At 45.0% G+C, this 19,250-nt stretch overlaps 1 protein-coding gene across 1 annotated transcript in view; it reads right to left on the bottom strand.

Annotated features, from left to right (window-relative positions):
- Positions 1-18,662, bottom strand: part of PITPNC1 (phosphatidylinositol transfer protein cytoplasmic 1) — an 864,322-nt gene extending 845,660 nt beyond the window's left edge. The window contains exon 1 of the mRNA XM_069199903.1: positions 17,899-18,662. Within this exon, the coding sequence (XP_069056004.1) occupies positions 17,899-17,946 (48 nt within the window). The 5' untranslated portion in view covers positions 17,947-18,662. The remainder of the gene's footprint in view (positions 1-17,898) is intronic.
- Positions 18,663-19,250: the final 588 nt, after the last annotated feature.

Genomic DNA, 19,250 nt, shown 5'->3' with positions numbered 1-19,250 from the left:
CTGAAAGGAAGGGAAGTAGAAAATGCTTTAATTTCCAGAGACAGAGATAAAGGATTCTTCCAACCGTTCATTTCTGTAATTAAGTGATTGGTCGCAACAAGCAGGTACAACTACTGGTGCACTGCGAGGTAGTTCATCCAATGCACTAATCCGCATTGAAACGATCCTGTCTGTTCCAAACCCAAAGGTTAGCCTAGTATCTTGGAAACTTTACACTTCTTTCTACTAAACAGAAAACACGAACTCTAAAAGTACAAAAGCACAAATGCTAAGTAAAATACCCACAAGTGGTGGTCCCAAGCGTAAGCTATCGCAAGCATGCCTTAAAAAATGCCTCAGGTCAAAAGAAATTCCAGGACCAGTCATTCCCTTTACTGACATAAAGGGAACAAATTCTTCTACAACCACCTCTTGAGCTTTCTGCCGTAATTACATCAGAACATTTGATAACCATCTTGCTCTGCTCACAAGAGTTCCTCTCTAAATATAAATGCTTGGGTTTGTTGAATAATTGGCATGTAATGCAGTCTAGCATGGACAACCTGAAGGTGAAGCAATTAACTGAGAAATTACACAACAAGGGATAAAAAAATACCGGTTCCAAAGACACTAGCATGATCCTTGGACCATATTAGCCCCTCTTACCAACAACCAGGTGGGAATGATTTCAGTGTGTGTATGCGTCTAACAAAATAATTAATGCCAACAGAAGGCAGCATCAAAACTAAACTGTTGCTATTCTCAGATTTCCATCCTTCAACACAAATCTTCCGAGTCTCCAAGGGTAACAGCGAAGAACTGAAAAAATGAATAAAAAGTACGCCTGTCATGCAGAAGCAATTTGCATTTTAAAGCATAATGGGACACGTAATTTCCTACCAGGCAAATTTAGCTCTTCACTAAAAGCCGAGGTCAAAACAAAACCCTATCTAGTCAACTCCAATGCTTATGCCAGCAACTGTTATAGTGCTCTCGAAAATGCATTTTCTGGTCTTTAAGGATAATTTAACTTTTTACAAACCTAACTTCTGCACCACAAGGAAAGGTGACCTGGAAACAGTGCTCTTCTGTGCAGGAGGCTGCATTTCTTGGCCATGGACGCTCATTTTTGGGGGGGAATTGGTAGGTTTTGTTCATCATCAGACTTTGGCACAAAATGACATAAAATAAAGAAAAATGCTGTAAGAGGAAGCTATGAAAACAGTAAAAAAGAAAAGAGAAAGCATGAATAAGTGAGAAAACATGAATGAGTGAGATAAACAAATATACAGAAAGAAAGAGTAAGGTGGTGGAAAAACAAGGCATAAATTGGAATCAAGATTAGGCAGGATTCAGCAGATCCGGCAGTAGGCTCCGAAAAAAACGTAAGAGTTCTTACACTTATTTTTCAAAAATTAAGCACTGCCAATGAACATTTGCCTTGTAGGTTTAGGCCCCGATTAGAAGTTGGGTAGAATTCCATGCGGAGATTTCAAACGTCTAGAATTACTTTTACTGGCTAGTATCTCCACATGGGTTACTGCCTACCACGAATAAGACGCCTCAGAATGTGGACACCAAATGACTGCGCAGGACAAAGCACAATGTTCCCTATTCTGAGGGATTAAATCTCCCATTTACCAACGACTTCCTGTAGGTCGTAAGTGGGAGCAGAGGCTTCCCTGAGAGGCAGGGGTTAAGGGAGATAGACTGGAAAGGATTGGGAGGGAAAGGAAAGAGATTCTGGCAGGGGAAGCTTTGCATTCTATCCATTTGCCAAAAAGGAAGCTAAGCACGAACTGGATTTATGGTTTGGCTGTTTCTGTAGCCAAGGCCTCATACAATGTTACACGTCGAATTTCAAGCAGGTAGACTCACGTCTGGTGCACCGCATCTCGAAATAAGGAGTACAGAAACACCCGGCCTCTTGTGATCCGACAGAGCGGTAAACCCACCCGGGGAAACTGTTCTGCCGACTCGTAACCTTAGCAGAACAGCAGATACATCTCTGTTAGAAATGGAGTTCCTGGTTGGCTAGGGTAGGCACCGCACCTCAGCCAGGCACGGACCACCACTCCAGTCAGGGCAAGAGAGTTATACACCCAAAATAACCCCTGCTCACCCCCTTTGTAACTTGGCACGAGCAGTCAGGCTTATCCCAGAGGCAACGTGTAAAGCATTTGCACAGCACATACAACACTAGTGGCACAATAAATACACCACAAAGAAATCTCTGCAACACGTTGTATAAAAATAATCTGTATTGCACAAAACATCATTATACCAAAAATGACTTGTATCAGTAGTATCCTACTTTGCAAACAGTTGTTAGATCATCACACAGGTTGCTAGTACTCTGCTAAGCAAGCAGTAGTCAGGTAAGTACATAGGTTACTAGTATTCGATAACACCAGCAGTTGCCAGGTCATAATTATCCCCATAATGCACGCAGAGTGAAACATACCTATACTACATACATCAGACAACACATCCTCCCATTGCATAAAAGACAAATCCCGAAAAGATGTAGGTCACCCCTAACATAACCAGCACAACATGTCAGGTGGTGAGAATCATACAAAAACAATGAGGGCAGGAATACCCCAGTCAAATGCAATTATTACAGGAGTTACAATCACCACCTTCTATGCGAAGGCCACAGTGTTCCTCTCATAGGAAGTGCAGAACCCGGGCGCCTTGTCCAACAAAGTGGGCTTCAGCGCTCCTACTACAATAAATGCAGTAATCAGCTTGTTTCCCAATCCAGGAACTCCTGCGCTCCTAGGATAGATCATGGAGCAATGCTAAAATGATACTGGGAGGACCGGGGACCTCAGTTGAGGATCGCCTCCCCGGCCTGCTACTGACATCAGCAAGGCTGCATAGCCACGGGTCCCTCCCATGAGGCAAAGAAGTGATAGGGGCACACGGGGATGTCACATACAGAGAGGTACCCTCCCTGGGTCCCTTGCGAGAGTAGAAACCGCCACACAGTCCTCCGCCTACCGGCGGGCAGCTACTCACTCTGGCGCCGTCCTCTCTTGCTGCACACCCTTCCTGGAGTGCGTCCCGAGCCCTCCTGGGCTCAAGGACAAAGAATGTAGTCCTTCCGGCCGGCCCAGTCTCCGGCAACAGGGTCCGTTGCACCTGCCCGGGCCGCAGCATTGATTTGTAAACAGGAGGAGTATGTCTGTGCCCCAGGGCGAGTACGCAGCACATTCCACGCTCTTCTGGGATGGGCAGCGGTTTTGCTGGGTTCTGCTCCCCTCCCCCATTGTCCTCCTGCAGGGGGTTGGGAAAGGAGCCATACCCAGGGCCCCAACCACAGAGTGAACAGGGGCGCTCTCCTCACTCTCCTGATCCAGCAAGCACAGCGCTCCCATTGTGCTGAAATAATAGGACACAAAGCGCTCTTCAGGCGCTGGGGTCAATAGAGTGCTCTTCAGGTGCTCAACAAGGACCAAGTGGCACTCCACTGGTGCCCATCAAAGGAGAATGGCACCAAAATCACAGAAATGCAGGGGAAACAAGGGTGGCACACTACCCAGCCCTTGGAGACAGCTGTGGGGGCACAACGCTGAAGAGCCCAGACAAGCAGGCCAGCACGAGGCCCTGCTGTAAAAGTAGCAGTCCTCTTAGTGACCTAGCAGGTCACACCTCAGCACAACAGCAGGGCAGCCCCAAGGCGGCTCCTGGCGAGTCCTGCCAGCATCTAGTGCCCAGTCTTTACGGTGTGCGTCAGTGTCTGTCTCCTCCATATGGGGGACAACTCCTTGTACTTATACTAATTTTGCACAGCTTCCCCAAAGGTGGAGAGAGGAGTTCCAACCAGTTCCAGGAATGTGCCCTTCTCTTCCAACACTGGCTCCAGACATCCATAGGGGGTAAACAAACCCTTTGTGTGAGGCCAGGGCACAGTCTTTAAAGATGCATGTGTGCCCCGCCTCTACCTCTCCCAGCCCAGGAAGACCATTTAGTATGCAGATGTACTCTTGTTACACCACCACCCTACCTGTGTACTGTCAAAAAAGTATGCACAAAGCCCAGCTGTCACTCTACTCCAGATGTGAATTGAAGCCAAGCTGCAAAAGCACCAGAGTTATAAGCACAGAGAAATGTCCGCTTTGTGAAAGTTGCATTTCTAGTATGGTAATAAAAAAAATCCACCTACACCAGTATGGAGCATTTCTCACTACAATTCCAAACATACTAAACATGCCCACGCTATTCCTCATAGATCAGAAGATACCGCTTAGACAAATGTCAGGTCCTAAGAGAGGAGCAGCGCTCACAGTAGTGAGAAACTAAATAGGCTGTTTGTCACTACTGGGATATGTAGTACACAAAGGTATATGTCCTATCATTTACATACACAGAACCTTGGCCATAGGGCTATCTAGGGCCGACCTTAGGAGTGACCTAGGTGTAGTGAAAAGGGAGTTTAGGCCTTGGCAAGTAGTTTGACTTGCCAAGTCAATGGGGTAGTGAACTGCGCACGCAGGCCCTACAGTGGCAGGCCTGTGACATGTTTGAAAGGCTACTTCTGTGGATGGCGCAATCTGTGCTGTAGGCCCACTAGTAGCATTTCATTTACAGGCCCTCGGTATATGGTATACCACTTTACAAGGGACTTACAGGTAAATTAAATAAGCCAATCAGGTGTAAGCTAATCATACCAAGTTTAGACGGGAGAGCACATGCACTTTAGCACTGATCAGCAGTGATAAAGTACTCAGAGTCCTGAAGCCAACAAAAATAGGGTCAGAAAAATAGGAGGAGGAAGGCAAAATGTTTGGGGATGACCCTGTAAAAAGGGCCAGGTCCAACAATGTCTCAATATATAATAAAAAAACAGAAGGACAAATATGAAAATGTTATTTCCTGAATGATGGGAGCTGGTGTGTATACGTCCAGAGGCTAGATATCACATCAATTATTTTTTTGGGTTCTCAATCACAGCAACAAAATAATTAAATAAAACATTTAACACACTCAGGGGACATTGATGAACAGCCCCCACGGTCTAGACTTTTCAAGAAGACCTTAGTTGTAATCTAGATCGCATGAGTATATTAAATAGGGCTCTCATCTTCACACCTTCGGGCTTTGAACTGTTCTCATTAAAACAGAAGTAACAAAAATAACTGCTTTTCTATTTAACCAGTTGAGAAAATTCGACTCAAATACAAAAACCTGTATTTACTTCAAGTTTTGAAAGTCTCTTTTATTACATATAAACTCTGAGAAGGCGTTTGTGTCTCTTAGGTTAAAGTTGTCACAACACTTTGTATAAAAATCTGTTTTTTTCTTCACCAATAACTTTGCCCCTTCACCAATATGCACCAAACGCTGCAAAGGAAAGCTACAGGAGACTTTTGAAATGTATACATATGCTGCCAGTAGGTCAAATGTGCCGACGTCATAAGGGACATTCTGGGAAAAAATTTTTTTTTCAGAATTACGATGGGATTTTGCCATAGGAAATGTATCTGCAAAGAACTCTAAGACAATCAAATGAAAATCCATTACATTTGTAAACCACATCAGGTTCTGCCTGATTCAGTGCCTTTTCCAAGTGAGATTTTTAGCTTAGCATTCTTTGAGAAAATCACAAAAATTTTGCTTTGCAGCTGACTGATGTCAGGACCTGCGGTGAGAGCGCTGGAGCGGCAGAGCTGAGGGGGACCTGGTGGACTTCTTCAGCCCCCTGGTGGATGGCTCCCCCGGGCAGCAGTGCCTCGGATGGGCCCTGACCATTGCCCGCGATGGTTGGAGCGGGGGCCTGCTTTTTTTGGACTGAGTACTGCATGTGAGGCTTTGAGGGCCGGGCTTTGCAGATTGCGGTTTGCCCCGGTCACAGTGCCTGTGGTGGTGGCTTTCTGTCAGTGAGAGTGTGTGGATACGGGTGTGCATGCGCCCCTTGCAGAGCGGAGCGGCGCAGCAATGGCAGCGACTCACTGGCTGCCCGAGACCGTCATCCCGCTGTGTGGCCACCTGCACTTTTCAGCCACCGATAGCCTCAGACGCCGGGGGCTCGCCACCTATCTTCTTTACGACAAACCCCGCAGGCCCCGCATTTCACCTTCTGTGATTGCCTGGGCTTTACATCACCCCTGTGAAGACCCATGCCGCCGCGTTAGCCTCCCTATTGCACCACCATCATGGGTAAGTGCGGCACACGGCAGTGCAAGCTCCCCTTCATGGGGGCGGAAAAGGTCGAAGATCTTGGAGTGACACCTAGATCATCTGACTGAAGCCGGGACCAGTTGATGGGCGATTCCACAACCGGGACAACTGCAATAATGGCGGAACTGCGTGCTGGTTTTCCCTCAATTGATGCATTAGCAAGCAGACTGGACCATATGGGTGAAAGGTCAACATTTATGCCACTTGCCTGGATTGCACAGAGGAGTGCATCTCGGACCTGGAAGATGGCACCACATCCCTCACCAACAGGATGGATAAAATGGAGTGCCTCCTTAAAACAATGGCAATTATGAACAACGACTTGGAAGCCGGATCATGCAGGAATAACATTCGGATAACTGGCATTGCAGGGTCTACCAGCATGGGCCACCCGGACCAGTTTGTGGAGCGGCTCCTGATAGAACTGTTCAATTGTCAAAGCTTTACGAAAACATTTGTGGTTGGGAGAGCCCATCGTACCCTAGGCCACCGGCACCCGCCGGGCACCCCTCCTCAACCTCTCATGGCCAGACTGCTTAATTTCTGGGATAGAGATATGGCACTTAAACTAGCTCATGAAAGTGGCCCATTGAGTTACCAGGGAGCCTCTATTTCCATTTACCCTGACTTCATGTTAGTGGTGCAGGAGGCCCGTCACAAATTCCAAGATGGTAAAACATTGTCCGAAAAAAGGGGATCAGATATGGTATGTTATACCCTGCCAAACTAGGCTTTGACATTGGGGGGGGAAGGCCTGAATCTTCGATAGCCCAGCTGAGGTACTCATGTTTTGCAAATTATACACAATGGCGCAGCCTCCTCTCCTGAACACACATCAGACTGTGCCACAGGTGTTTTGCGAGTTTTCTCTAGAGAGGATCTCTTTGGCAGCTAAACTGTTACATAGATAAAGCCTGGGCCAGTTCACGGCACGAGAAGGCACCTGTGCCATAATGCTGAATAATGGTTTGCTGTTTGAGTTCTTCATGGTCTTTACCCTGCTTACACCTGCCTGAAACCAATAATTACCCTGTATCTTCTGGGCACCAATGGCCGGGGGGTTGCCCCACCCTCTGGTATTTATCAAGTCGAATGTGTTCTGCAATGTATGTTTTTTTGTTTTTCCTAATGGGATTCACTGAGCTAATTCAGCTCCGTGTGGGTGGGGGGTGTAATTGGGATGTTTGTTGTTTCTTTATAGAATATGTTCCTGCACTTCCACCGCTAAAGTGGGGGGGCTAATTACACACCATGGATTGCTCACCCAACCAATACCCTCAGCATAGTAACCATGACCAACATGGCTCAAGATACGCCTAACATCATTTCATGCCTCATTTAGAATGTAAGTGGTTTAAATAACCCACGTAAAGGAAAATAGGTACCTGGCTTACCTAAACAGACACGGGGTTAAAATTGCTTTTCTCCAGGAGACCCTTCTTTTCTTGAGTGATTCCCCTGCATTTGCCAAGTCCCGGGGGCAGCACAGATACTTTTCCAGCTATAGTACTTATTCTAGAGGGGTCTGTACACTCATACACAAATCTGTCCCCTTTACCCTCCTCACTAGCTTTTTAGACAAAGAAGGCAGATATGTCATACTCCATGGCCACCTCCTTAAGTATGAGGTGTTGTTGGGGACTTTCTATGTGCCAAACACTGATACCCCTGACTTTTTCACACCATTTCATCCATTATGAGTAGATTTGATGTTGATGTCACACTGACTGGGGGTAGGGGGACTTCAGTATTATACAAAACCCTTCGTTTGACTCTAATGGCTCACACCCCACTAGTAAACCACAGGCCGTTAGGGTTCTTCAGACCATTAGGGACACTTTTCGCATCCAAGAAGCGTGGTGTCACCTACATCCTGCCACTCCCACATTCTCCTTCTACTCTGCCCCACATGTATTATGGACTCGCATAGATTACTGGCTACTGTCAGTGAATACCCTCCACAGGCTCCACGCAGTCACGCACTTGCCTCGTACACTCTCAGATCAGATCATGCACTGGTCAAAATGCACCTTAAATATCCAGCTTCAATGTAATTTGGAGAAGTGGTGGACCTTCCCTAGCTCTGCCCTACTAGATACGGTTTTCCATACTGAGTTAAGAGAGGCTTTATTACAGTATTTCAGGAAGAATGCCGGAACAGTGGCCCGCCAGACTACCCTTTGGGAAGCCTTAAAGGCCTGTATCTGGGAAATATCCATTTCCAAGAATGCTGGAGTTCTCAAGGACATCCGTCGAGTATCAAGCGTGTGGAGGATCAACTCACAGTATTCGACAGGCCCGATACAACATTAACTGGGGGGATGCTGGTCACTGAGCATTCTAAACTAATGTTAGAGTTCTACTTATTGGCAGAGTAGGAGATTGCCTACCTGGGAAAATATGAAAGGGCCTGTTGCTACATCAAGAGTAAGCAGCATGGGCGGACAGTAGCCAATCTTGTGCGCCCGTCTCGGCACCCAACTTACACAAGAGAACTTCGCAATACCAAGGGCTCCAGGGCCACTGATGCCATAAGTATACTCATGCCGCTACTGCACTATTACAGTGGGCTGTACTCCAGCACCCTTTCTTGTGATGAAAAGGCTAGGATGACATACCTATAGGCGGTGGCATTGGTGCGGATAGACAATGCACAGCGCTAATTTTTAGTGAACCGATTTCTGCTGAAGAAATTAGGCAAGCCATAGATACATTTGATAGGAGTAAAGCCCCAGAACTAGATGGCCTCACCAGTGCCTTTTACAAAGCTTATAAGCCTATACTGGCCCCACACCCTTTAGAGATGTGTGCTGAGGCCCTTGAGCAAGGAGCACTCCCACCTACCCTACGCAAGGCAGCACTCACACTTCTCAAAGCCAAATAAGGACCCCAAGTGGTGCTCTTCATAGTGGCCCTTGTCTCTATTAAACTTTGATAATAAGGTTTTAGCCAACGCTATCTCTATACGGCTTGCACTACTTATCAACAAGATTATTTTTCCAGCGCAGATTGGATTAATTCCTCATAAATCCACAGCTTTCATTATGCACACAGTTTTTTGGGATATAAACCAGATATCGCCCACTGTTCTGGCGCTGTCATACTTGTGGATGCCGAAAAGGCCTTTGACTCCCTGAAGTGGCCTTTTCTTTGGGTGGTGCTGGAGAAATTGGGCCTCACCAAGGGATTTATAGCACTCATCCTGCTTCTCTACAATTGCCCCACTGCACGTCCAAGGGTAAATGGTGTGCTTACAGACTCATTCCCGATTGACAGAGGATCCCGGCACGGTGTCCCGTCTCCATTAATTTTTATTATAGCCATGGACCCTCTAGTCCACCACCTACAAGCTAAACATATACATGGGCTACTGTTGCTTACTATGTATATGGATGACATATTATTCCTCCAACCAATTAAAAATCTTCACCCTCATCTCTGAAATCACCCGTTTTCGGGAATGCTCGAGATGAAATCTGAGTTCTTCCTGTTGACTTGTACCATTTCAGCCAAATCCTGCAACTGTTGACTCCGTTGGTGCGAAGACACGACTAAGTACTTGGGTATTATTATACATAGGGACCTGGTGCTTCGCCTGAGCTATGGGTGGGCATCGAGAAACTAACTATCCAGATTGGGCGCTGGATAAGGGTCCCCTATCCCTGGCTGGGCGAGTGGCCATTATCAAAATGGCAGTACTCCCTCGGTTTTTATACCTCTTTCAAAATATTCCAATACCATTGACCAACGCTTTTTTTGCCAAACTTCAAGGCTTACTGATCCTTTTAGTTTGGGCGCGGTGGTGACTGCGGATTAAGCAGGGAATTTGGGTTTCCAAATCTACTTTCTTGCAGCCCAAGCCCAGTTTGCTACATACTGGTTTCACACAGACGCTAGGGTTTCTCGTCCCCTGTCTGAGAAAGATCAAGCTGACCTAATGCACTTTCTTCCCTCCTTACACATGGCATTAAGCGGGACCCAGATGACATACAGCCGCTCACCACAACATGCTGGGTATTACAAAAACGTAGTAGACTGCTGGGCACGGGCCCCCTATACTCTCCTTCACCCTTGTTGCTTAGTAACCCTTAGATCCCTCCTACCCAGGAATGAGTGGTTCAATGCACTCCCCTAAAATTTGATATTATTACGCTTGGCGATTTATTCCCTAATGGGCATGCCCTGGTGCACTCTGGATAACCTAGATTTGATACAGCAACTCCTATAGACCTCTTTATCCTTACACGGATGCACGCCACTCCCAGATCATGCGTTCCCTTAGACCCCGTTACCCCCCAATGACTTTGCCCCACTAACAACCTTGAAATCTACTCCTGACACGGGACGTACCATTTCTATACTTTATAAAAACCACATAACCTTGAAACGCACCCATGATGGGCGGATACGGGCCAGCTGGGAAGCCGATTTGGGCTGTTCACTCCACGATAAAGTCTGGGATGACTGCTGCACGCAAACCAAGCTTATATTGCCGAATCACCGTCATAAACTACTCCATTTTAAATTTCTGCACAGGGCGTATGTTACCCCTGCAGCGCTTGCAAAAATTGACCCCACCAGATCACCCAACTGTCCCAAATGTAGTAGGCCAGACGTAGACTTCGCTCACATGACCTGGCTATGCACACCCGTTCACCAAACTTGGGGCGATATATTTGCGCATCTCTATTGATGGCGGAAATTGACCTAGACTCCTTCCTTCTGATGTTACTGTTGGGGTATAAGGCCGATATACCATTGTTGACACGTAGATAAACGGCAATCGCGCTACTACTCGCCAAACGCGAACTGGCCCTCTACTGGGACAGTAATAGACAGCCTACAATAAAGGTATGGATAAACAGTCTGATCTATTGTGACACTACCAGCGAAATACATGCTACCCTACAACTCCCATCTCGAGACCTAAAGATATATGGCAACCTCTGCGGGATTAGCTCTTGACAGATTCACCCGAATCACAGACTTTACCACTAGCGTCCTCAAACCTTTCTTAATTGTTCTGATGGGCCTGCGTCTGCCCGCTCTCCACAGGTTTTATGTAATTTTCCTATTTCTTCATTACTGACTACATGGGCTCATTTAGTTACGAATGTAATATCGCGGATGGAAATTGCTGTGATGCCTCTATGTACTACTGTTGTCACAATACTCAATGATACGGAATGTGTGATTGTTTAATGTCACTGTTTTCTCTTCTGTTTTTTAAAATCAATAAATACAGTTTTAAAAAAACGGTCTATTGCCTGAAACTCTCACAAAGTCGTCAACACTCTCAGTCACATACACATTAGACCTTTTGGTTGAAGCGGTGTTTTGACCAATTTACTATGTGAATTTCCCATTTTATAGAGTCTGTACTACGGTTCCCTTGTCAATCTTAACAAAAGGTTATTCATGCCACGTTGCAATGCAAGGCGTTGACTCACACAAAGGGGGGGTGGGGGGGGACACAGATTGATAACAGGTTTCCTTTTAGTCAGATTTAAATGTTACTCATCCTTGCCAGACAAAACAGAACTCAAGAAAACTTCTCCTCTCAAACCAAAGGCATTAATTAGGAGGCATTGCACAGACAGTGATAATGTAGAGGGTCTCTTGCAAGCACCGAGAACGTTGTGCAGCTTAACAGTAAGATAACCAGTAAGTAATAGTCCCAAAGAGGGTCTAAAACTAAGGGCAGCAGGGAAAAAAAACTCTGTGATCGTATTGCTTTGACCCTTTGCTTCATCTAATGATCCCACCATCAGCTCCACTGCCATAAGCATGCTACCCAGTATTTCCCAGGATGACAATTGGCATTCTCTCTTTTTTGCAGCTCAGAGTTCCATGGGGGACAGGATCTCTGATCCTCATGAACTGGAAGAATTTTGAAGCAACAACGCACCCAAGACATCTTGGTCCCTCTGGACAAAAAGTGGTAATCAACTTCAAGAACCGCTTAAGATCATCCAACAGCATTGGTAGCTGGGTACACAATGGTGGATGTGCCTCAATGTCAGGCAGTACAGCACAACATGATGCTTTGAAGTTGGCAGCGGTTAAACGGTTCAAAATTCGACTACTTTTGGTGTCCACATGACAACAGATAAAATAAGGGTTTGTCTCTTAACCGGATTGAAGTATTTAAAAGGCAACAACTACATTATTCTGAAGGTTCAGTGGATTAAATGTGGACAATGCCAGCCCAAATGAAAGTAGCAAAATCAAGCCTTTATACTGCTGCGATGAGTTCAGGAGTGTTATATGCTTGTGAATGTATCCACAATTATTATAGATCATCAACGTTACTAAGACTATAGACTACCAAAAATTCACAGCACCACTCTCACTTGAGTTTGTTTCTAAATTATGTAAAAAATAACCATTGCCTGCAAATCAGTGCACTGATTTTATTTTAAGTTCTTAACGACCTGTACCATCGTGCTAAGTCCTTTGTTCGGGGAAGCTCCTGTCTAAGGAATTGCATTTGATTTTGCAAATACTTATGCCATATAAATCAATCGATTGAAAAACCATAGTATATAGATACCAAGGCAAACTGTGCCTCTCTGTCCGCTATATGGTGAGATGTACTCCTGTAGAAGCTCTTATCTGAAACTGGCCTTCTTGCTTTCTAGTAATGTGACAATACCTCATCTCTTCTTTGGCTCACAGAATAGCAATTTCTCTCTTCTAATACTACTTGCAGTGCCACAAAGGGTTTCAGCACTATACAAGTCTCAAAATCTACTCCTAAATCTAGCATTAGAATGTGTCCAGATCGTGTATCTGTCCTCTGAAACCAGTACAGGGCCTAGAGCCCAAGCCTATCAGCCACCCATATCATTAAAAGAAAGTTTTCGGGTTTATGATATCTGCAGGACATATGCAGATCAACGTCAGCTTCCCGACCAACACCACTGCTTCCTGGGCTTTAAATATACAGTTAAATGGAAGTTCAGAATATAATCACACTTATTAGTCCTCTTTGAATCAAGGAAATACTTCTAGTGGAACCGTGCCAACATCTTTACGTACATCAAGGACCATGGAGGTCTTCACAAGTGTCATCAGGCTTTACAGTTCTAGATCCAGACATATCTCGGAGAACCTGGGGACAATAATATTTGGAAAACAATGAGTTTGCCTACGCACTGAACTATACATGACAAACACTGAAAAGCAGTACTAATGGCATATGGCAGTGAGCTATATAAATGTCATTAGCACGACATATAACAACTGTATAACAGGAGTGTAAGGCGTCAAAACTCTGGGAGTATATCCTGGAGCCAATATTACATCCCATTTTACATTGTCATAACAGGGAAGCACACCGGTAGCTCATCGCCAAGTGTTGATTTACAAATAGCTGCCCCACAGTGCTTAAGCGAGGCTCAGAAAACATCTGTGGCCCAGCCACCTTACAAAGGTTCACTATCTTCAACCTTGTTTCAGCACCAGATACGCCTTCCTTGTGCAACATGGTGCAGCTAAATCTGTGTAACCAGATAATTCTGAACCATGCAGAACATCAACTTGCACACGAATGAATTGCAGCTGGAGGCAGCAACTCATTATCAACTTCCAAGGTGAATTTCAGTTCCACAGGACCTCAAAAAAAGTTAAGATGGTCTTGGGAAAAGAGGGGAGGAACTCTGGGCTTTTCTGGGAGGAGTTACCTTTGGTAACAGGCCTGCTTACGATTGGCTTGACAAGAGGTAGTTATTCTTAATAGTCCACAGGGACTTAGTAGTCACGTGGGATACATCAGTGTTAGTGAATTCCCCAAACAACTTTTTACCATTTCATTGGATATTGTATAGTGCTAGAAAGATGGACAAAATACAAGGAATGAAGAAATGCAGCAATGTCATAATTATCTAACAAAGAAAAAAAATCACAGCTTCAGAGGCAGACGCAACATTTAACTTACAGATGGTTGATGGCGATGTATTGATGTAAAGGGCCTGGCAAGGGTGCTGCAATGTCACAATTCAAATGCCATAATTTATTACAATGGAATAACTATGATTTATTTTTAATGAACTGTGCTGTCTCAACTAGACTGTAACGAGAAAATGGAGACGAGTTTATATATAGGGACTACAGGCATCATCGTAAGATCACATGACACTGTTACCTGATAGGTATGCTTTAGGTGTATAGGCCCAAGAAACTATACCATCCAAATAGTATGTGGCAGTGGCAATATTGAGACGTGATAAAGAAGAAAAAGGGAAACACTGCTTTTCAAGCAAAACTTGTAGCGTGAAAATGAGGGACCATTGTACATAGGTACCCAGCCTCGCTGTGAATTTATAATTATTATCCATTCAGGTGGAAACTGACTTCTGAAATTCCTGAAGGCGCTACGAGGAACACTAACACATGAAAGAGGCGCTTTCTATCATCACAGAGTATGAAAAATCAAACCAACATTGTAAGTAGTATTCATGTAAGGGCGTTCATTGCCAGTCTCCTTAGAAGTCCTTGACTACTCAAGATGTTTTTGGTGGTAACCAGGCACACAACCACACCACCACAGAAAGAGCCAGCTCAAGAGATTCAGTTGCACCACCTTCTACGCCCCGCTGGGCACCTATAAACTGTAGGAAACTGCACCGCTGTGAATTAGGTGTGGTTGAAATCCGCACTGTTTCAGGGACCTCAGTCATTAATTGATAAAACGGGGTGATCAGACTTTGCACAACGTCAGACATCGGCACGGGGAACGCGCAGAAGCAGAATTGCACGTTGAACTGGCTGCATTCACATAGGCGGAATTGACACCAAGTAAGGGGCTAAAAATTAAAGCAAAACATAATTAGCATCTTTTGTGGAAATGCATTAAGTGTGGAAGACTCCATGCCCATGTTTGAGCACAACATTTAGGCGCTGTTGCGCATCCCACAGCCTGCAATTGTATGCATTAACAACATCTCAGGGCAGTAAACATACATTACTTTTGCTTTTATTAACACACTTCACGCTCTTACGGCAAGCTGCCTTAATGCTCTTTCAAAAGATTAGTTTATGGCAAAAGTGTTTTCAAATGCACACCAAGGACCACACAAAGTTTCACGGCAGGGACTACTAAGTGAACGTAAAATTCATCAGCACATTAAACCCAGCTGTTGGGTGCAGTATGTACAATCCCCCAAAAAATATCTCTTTGAAGAGGAGGGATGACAGATACAATCACAGCGACATCTTGTGGACCAGCAGCCACAGACATGGCATGCCAGCGAGAGGAAGAAAAGATACATTTTCTTTTCAGTGAACAGAAAGAAACGTGAGATGGTCTTTATCTATCTACACTTTAGGTACCGAAACTGTCAAATTATCTTTTTTTATTTTTTTAAACAGCAGGAAACAGCACAATTTTTATTCACCCCAAATTAAATTAGAGTCCGGTGTGATTTAAGTAGAGGTAACACTTATTCCAACATACTAGAAAACTTCCCTTTAAACTGTGTATTTTAGGATTGTTCTCGATTTGCCCCTTTTAATCATGCTATCTGGCCATTTTTATGAGGAAGGTAAAACGTCTCACCAAGAAACTAACTACAACGTGACCTGTGAAAGAAAAGACAGCCCTGAATTAAGGAGGCATGTACCCACTGTGTTAAATAAGGTTAAATTGAACCAAATGTGTCCCGACTGTGAGCAGAGGCGTGGGTGGGCAAGTAAAACTGTTGACCCCGTCCAGAGGTCTGCAATGTCTGCCATTAACCTAGGCCTACTGCTGAGAGGAGCATCATGCCTGGTACTAAAATCAAGCCCACGGCTCAGACGCCTGCAATGTGCTGCATGAATATAGTCCCACAGCTTTAGGTGCGCAATAAACAGTCACAGCTTGGAGGCCTTCATGCTGCTGGATACCCTACAAGAGTCCTCTCACCTGCATCAACACCACGATACAGCCCAGTCTACAGCACCACGTCAAACTCTGACACTTCCAATACAGACATGCAGACGAATGCCAACTGACTCCTTCCAGCAGGGATAGCTCTATAGGTCCTTTGAGGTCCTAACTGTAACCCTGAAACCTCAAACATGATGACTGAACCTCAATGTTGGATTGGAAAAAGTCAATTTATTTTACCCAAAATAGTCCTCGTTTATATTTTCACCTATCCTAATTTCAACATTTGAGAGGGGCGAACCAGTAATAGGGCAAGTCACAGCGTTTGTGATCTTAGCATGCTCCAATTTTAGATTTACCTAAATTAGAGTGCAATTGAATTTTGCGGTCATTAGCTTAAGAGGTACATTAATTGTCTCAATAATTCATACGTTCTAGCTCTTCACTGTCAGGTTCTGGGTTCACTGCAACTTAGGTGAACAGTGAAGTGTGATAGAAATCACATCAAAATGAGTGACACAACAGGTCACGTTGAAGTTCATCAAGTGAAATGGATTACTGAAGGTGACCAGCTGGAAAGGAGCATATGTAGTTTATGTAGATTCACCAATAACCTAGTTCAGCCTCACAGAATGAAGAGTAGGCGACTGACCACTGGTTAGAGATTACTCTGTGGTGCGATTGAGATACATGTTTCTACCTTACACTGATGTGCACTAAGTGTGAAGTTTGCCGCTAGTGAGGATCATCTGTATCCATTTGGGTGAGATGCTTTAATTCCCTGTTAAAATCCGTTCAGACGTTTAAATTTACCAGTTAATGTGGGGATCTATAGTCACTAAAGTCACGTAGACCCACAAACTTTCCACTGACACACAAGTGAATGGATGCATGAAATAACTAGCTGGTGAGGGGCATTTATAGGCCAGTTGATAGGCATGCTCCAAATATCAGCTAACAAGCTAGCACCAAGAAACCAGACAATTTGCTGTGAGCACAATATAAGTGTACTAATTATCATAATAATTTGATCGTAGTGGTTAACTGCAGAGATTATTGGTAGCACGGAAAAGCGAGTCCGGTTCCACAACGATATGAATTGGTCAGTTAACTCACCAATGTGAGACAGCACAGCTGGAAAACACACTAAAGAATGCTCGCTGCCGGTTGACAAAACGAGGAATTCCAGCTGCCTGGGACTGGCAGCTGAGTGTGCGCGAGGAGATGAGGACAAACACTCCTAAGGCAGCGCCTACCACACCTTCCTGGCCACATTCACATCCCTAGTCACCAGAGAGGACATAACATCAAGCTCTGGAACAAAATTAATGCAAACGCTACACGACACACTTAGATTGATTTAATACGGACCTACTGCACACCACGTTCCAAGAACTGCACCGTTTGTGCTGTGTCCGATCCAAAGAAATCATGTGATTCCCAAAGTATTCATGACTGCACACTGCGCTCAGAGATCTCGAGTTGCTCTACATTAGATGTGAGAACCTTGCCCAGTGTTTCTTTGTTTTATGGCACTTTTAGTCGTGCGTTTATGCTGTAAAAATGAAAACTATCATCATCGGAATTGTACCAAGAGGCGTGAGATACACCCATCTAGGGAAAACTTGAGACCTCTAAATTGTGCACGCGGGACAGCACTAAATGGCTACTACACACATTAGCGAGAGCGCTTCTATCTATACATGTGATACGTTTATCGAGTACAAAAATAAAAGGATCATAGCAACATACTGTTTGGTACTACTATAAACCGAGATGGTTGAGCTATATCAGATATAAACATTTATGAGTTATTTTAAAAATACACGAGGAAGATGAGTACATTGAAGTATTCCACTTACCTCCTCAACTGTAAGAGGCATGCAGATCCTGTACTCCTTCAACAACATATTCCTTCTCCCTTTAAGGGGGAAAAGAAGAAATTCTGATCAAAATCAGGGCTGTGCAGAAATAACAAGCTGACACTTTAAAACCAGCTCAGTCCCGAAGCAACCGGAGGAATATGATACCATCAGCCTCTGCCTGCATTGAAATCACTATCCAAGGAGGGCTGACCCAGCAAGAAAAATATATAAAAATATAACAATCTTCAGTCCTTCAGGTCATGTGAGTGCAACCAAAAAAAGAGTGAAGATGGAAACAAACGTGGCTGTTCCTGGAAAAAGTATTGTGCAAGAACTGGTAGAGGAAGCAAAAGTAAAGGATGTGCAGGAATGTATTTCAAAATGACAGTTTCGCAGCCGCCTCGGGGTTCATTTTGCAAAAAAAGCGAAAAAGTAAATTTTCGAAATTAATAATAAACCTCTTTTTAAAAGTCTCGGCTAAATAGGAAGCATGGGCTGTGTGGCACTGATGTGATGTCCCTGCACACACAAAAGGAGGCGAGGCTTGGCTTTGCTCCCCTAAGAAGCGGTCCAGACCCCTTCAGCCTCTGCAGCAGCTCCGACTGCTGTTTGAGCCTGCGCTGTGTGTGCATGTGTGTTCTGTTGCAGAACAGACCCGCTCAAGGAGCGCGTGCGCGTGCACTGGGGACCCCGCACCTTTCCACCCGGTTCTAATCGGGGTGTGTGCATCCGCGCGAGGACAATGACGCAGGGTAATAGGACGCGCGCGCACCTCCTCGTTCTTGCTACTCGTGACGGAGGGGTAGGGGGAGGTCTCCTACGACTAGGCGACGGTCTGTTGCCGTGACGTCATGAGGAGGGAGGAGGGCGGATGGGCGCAAGACTAGCGGTGGGAGGTAGTGGATGCGGGTCATTACAATAGCCAATGGGAAATCTCCGCGGCCAAGAATGTGGAAAATTCAAACTTGACGTCTGTCAGAAGGAAAGAGTCCATGCGGTGTCTGCGTGGTGGTGAACTGTAAGGAAAGCACTTTTTTTTGTTCAAACATTTTTATTTTCAGAAGCTTGGAAAAAAAACTGTTACATAGTAGAAAGTATATGCACAATACAGGAGAAGGAATAGAACAGCATACATTTCGGTTGTAAGCATTAATAAGGTGAACAAGATGTGGTCTGTTGGTAGGAGTTAACAATAAGAGGAGAGGTGACTTCGGGTTGCCAGTATTGTGGAGTAGGAGCAGATGCAGGGGGACCCTGCTGAGGTACCCAATGGTGGGGGAGAGCAAAGCGAAGGCACCTTACGTGGGGCAGGAATTGAAATTACTGAGTGTGCGGAAGGTTGGAGTAGA

This window comes from Pleurodeles waltl, chromosome 7 (assembly GCF_031143425.1).
Source record: "Pleurodeles waltl isolate 20211129_DDA chromosome 7, aPleWal1.hap1.20221129, whole genome shotgun sequence".
Classification (NCBI taxonomy): domain Eukaryota; kingdom Metazoa; phylum Chordata; class Amphibia; order Caudata; family Salamandridae; genus Pleurodeles; species Pleurodeles waltl.
This window is presented reverse-complemented; position numbering and strand designations above follow the sequence as displayed.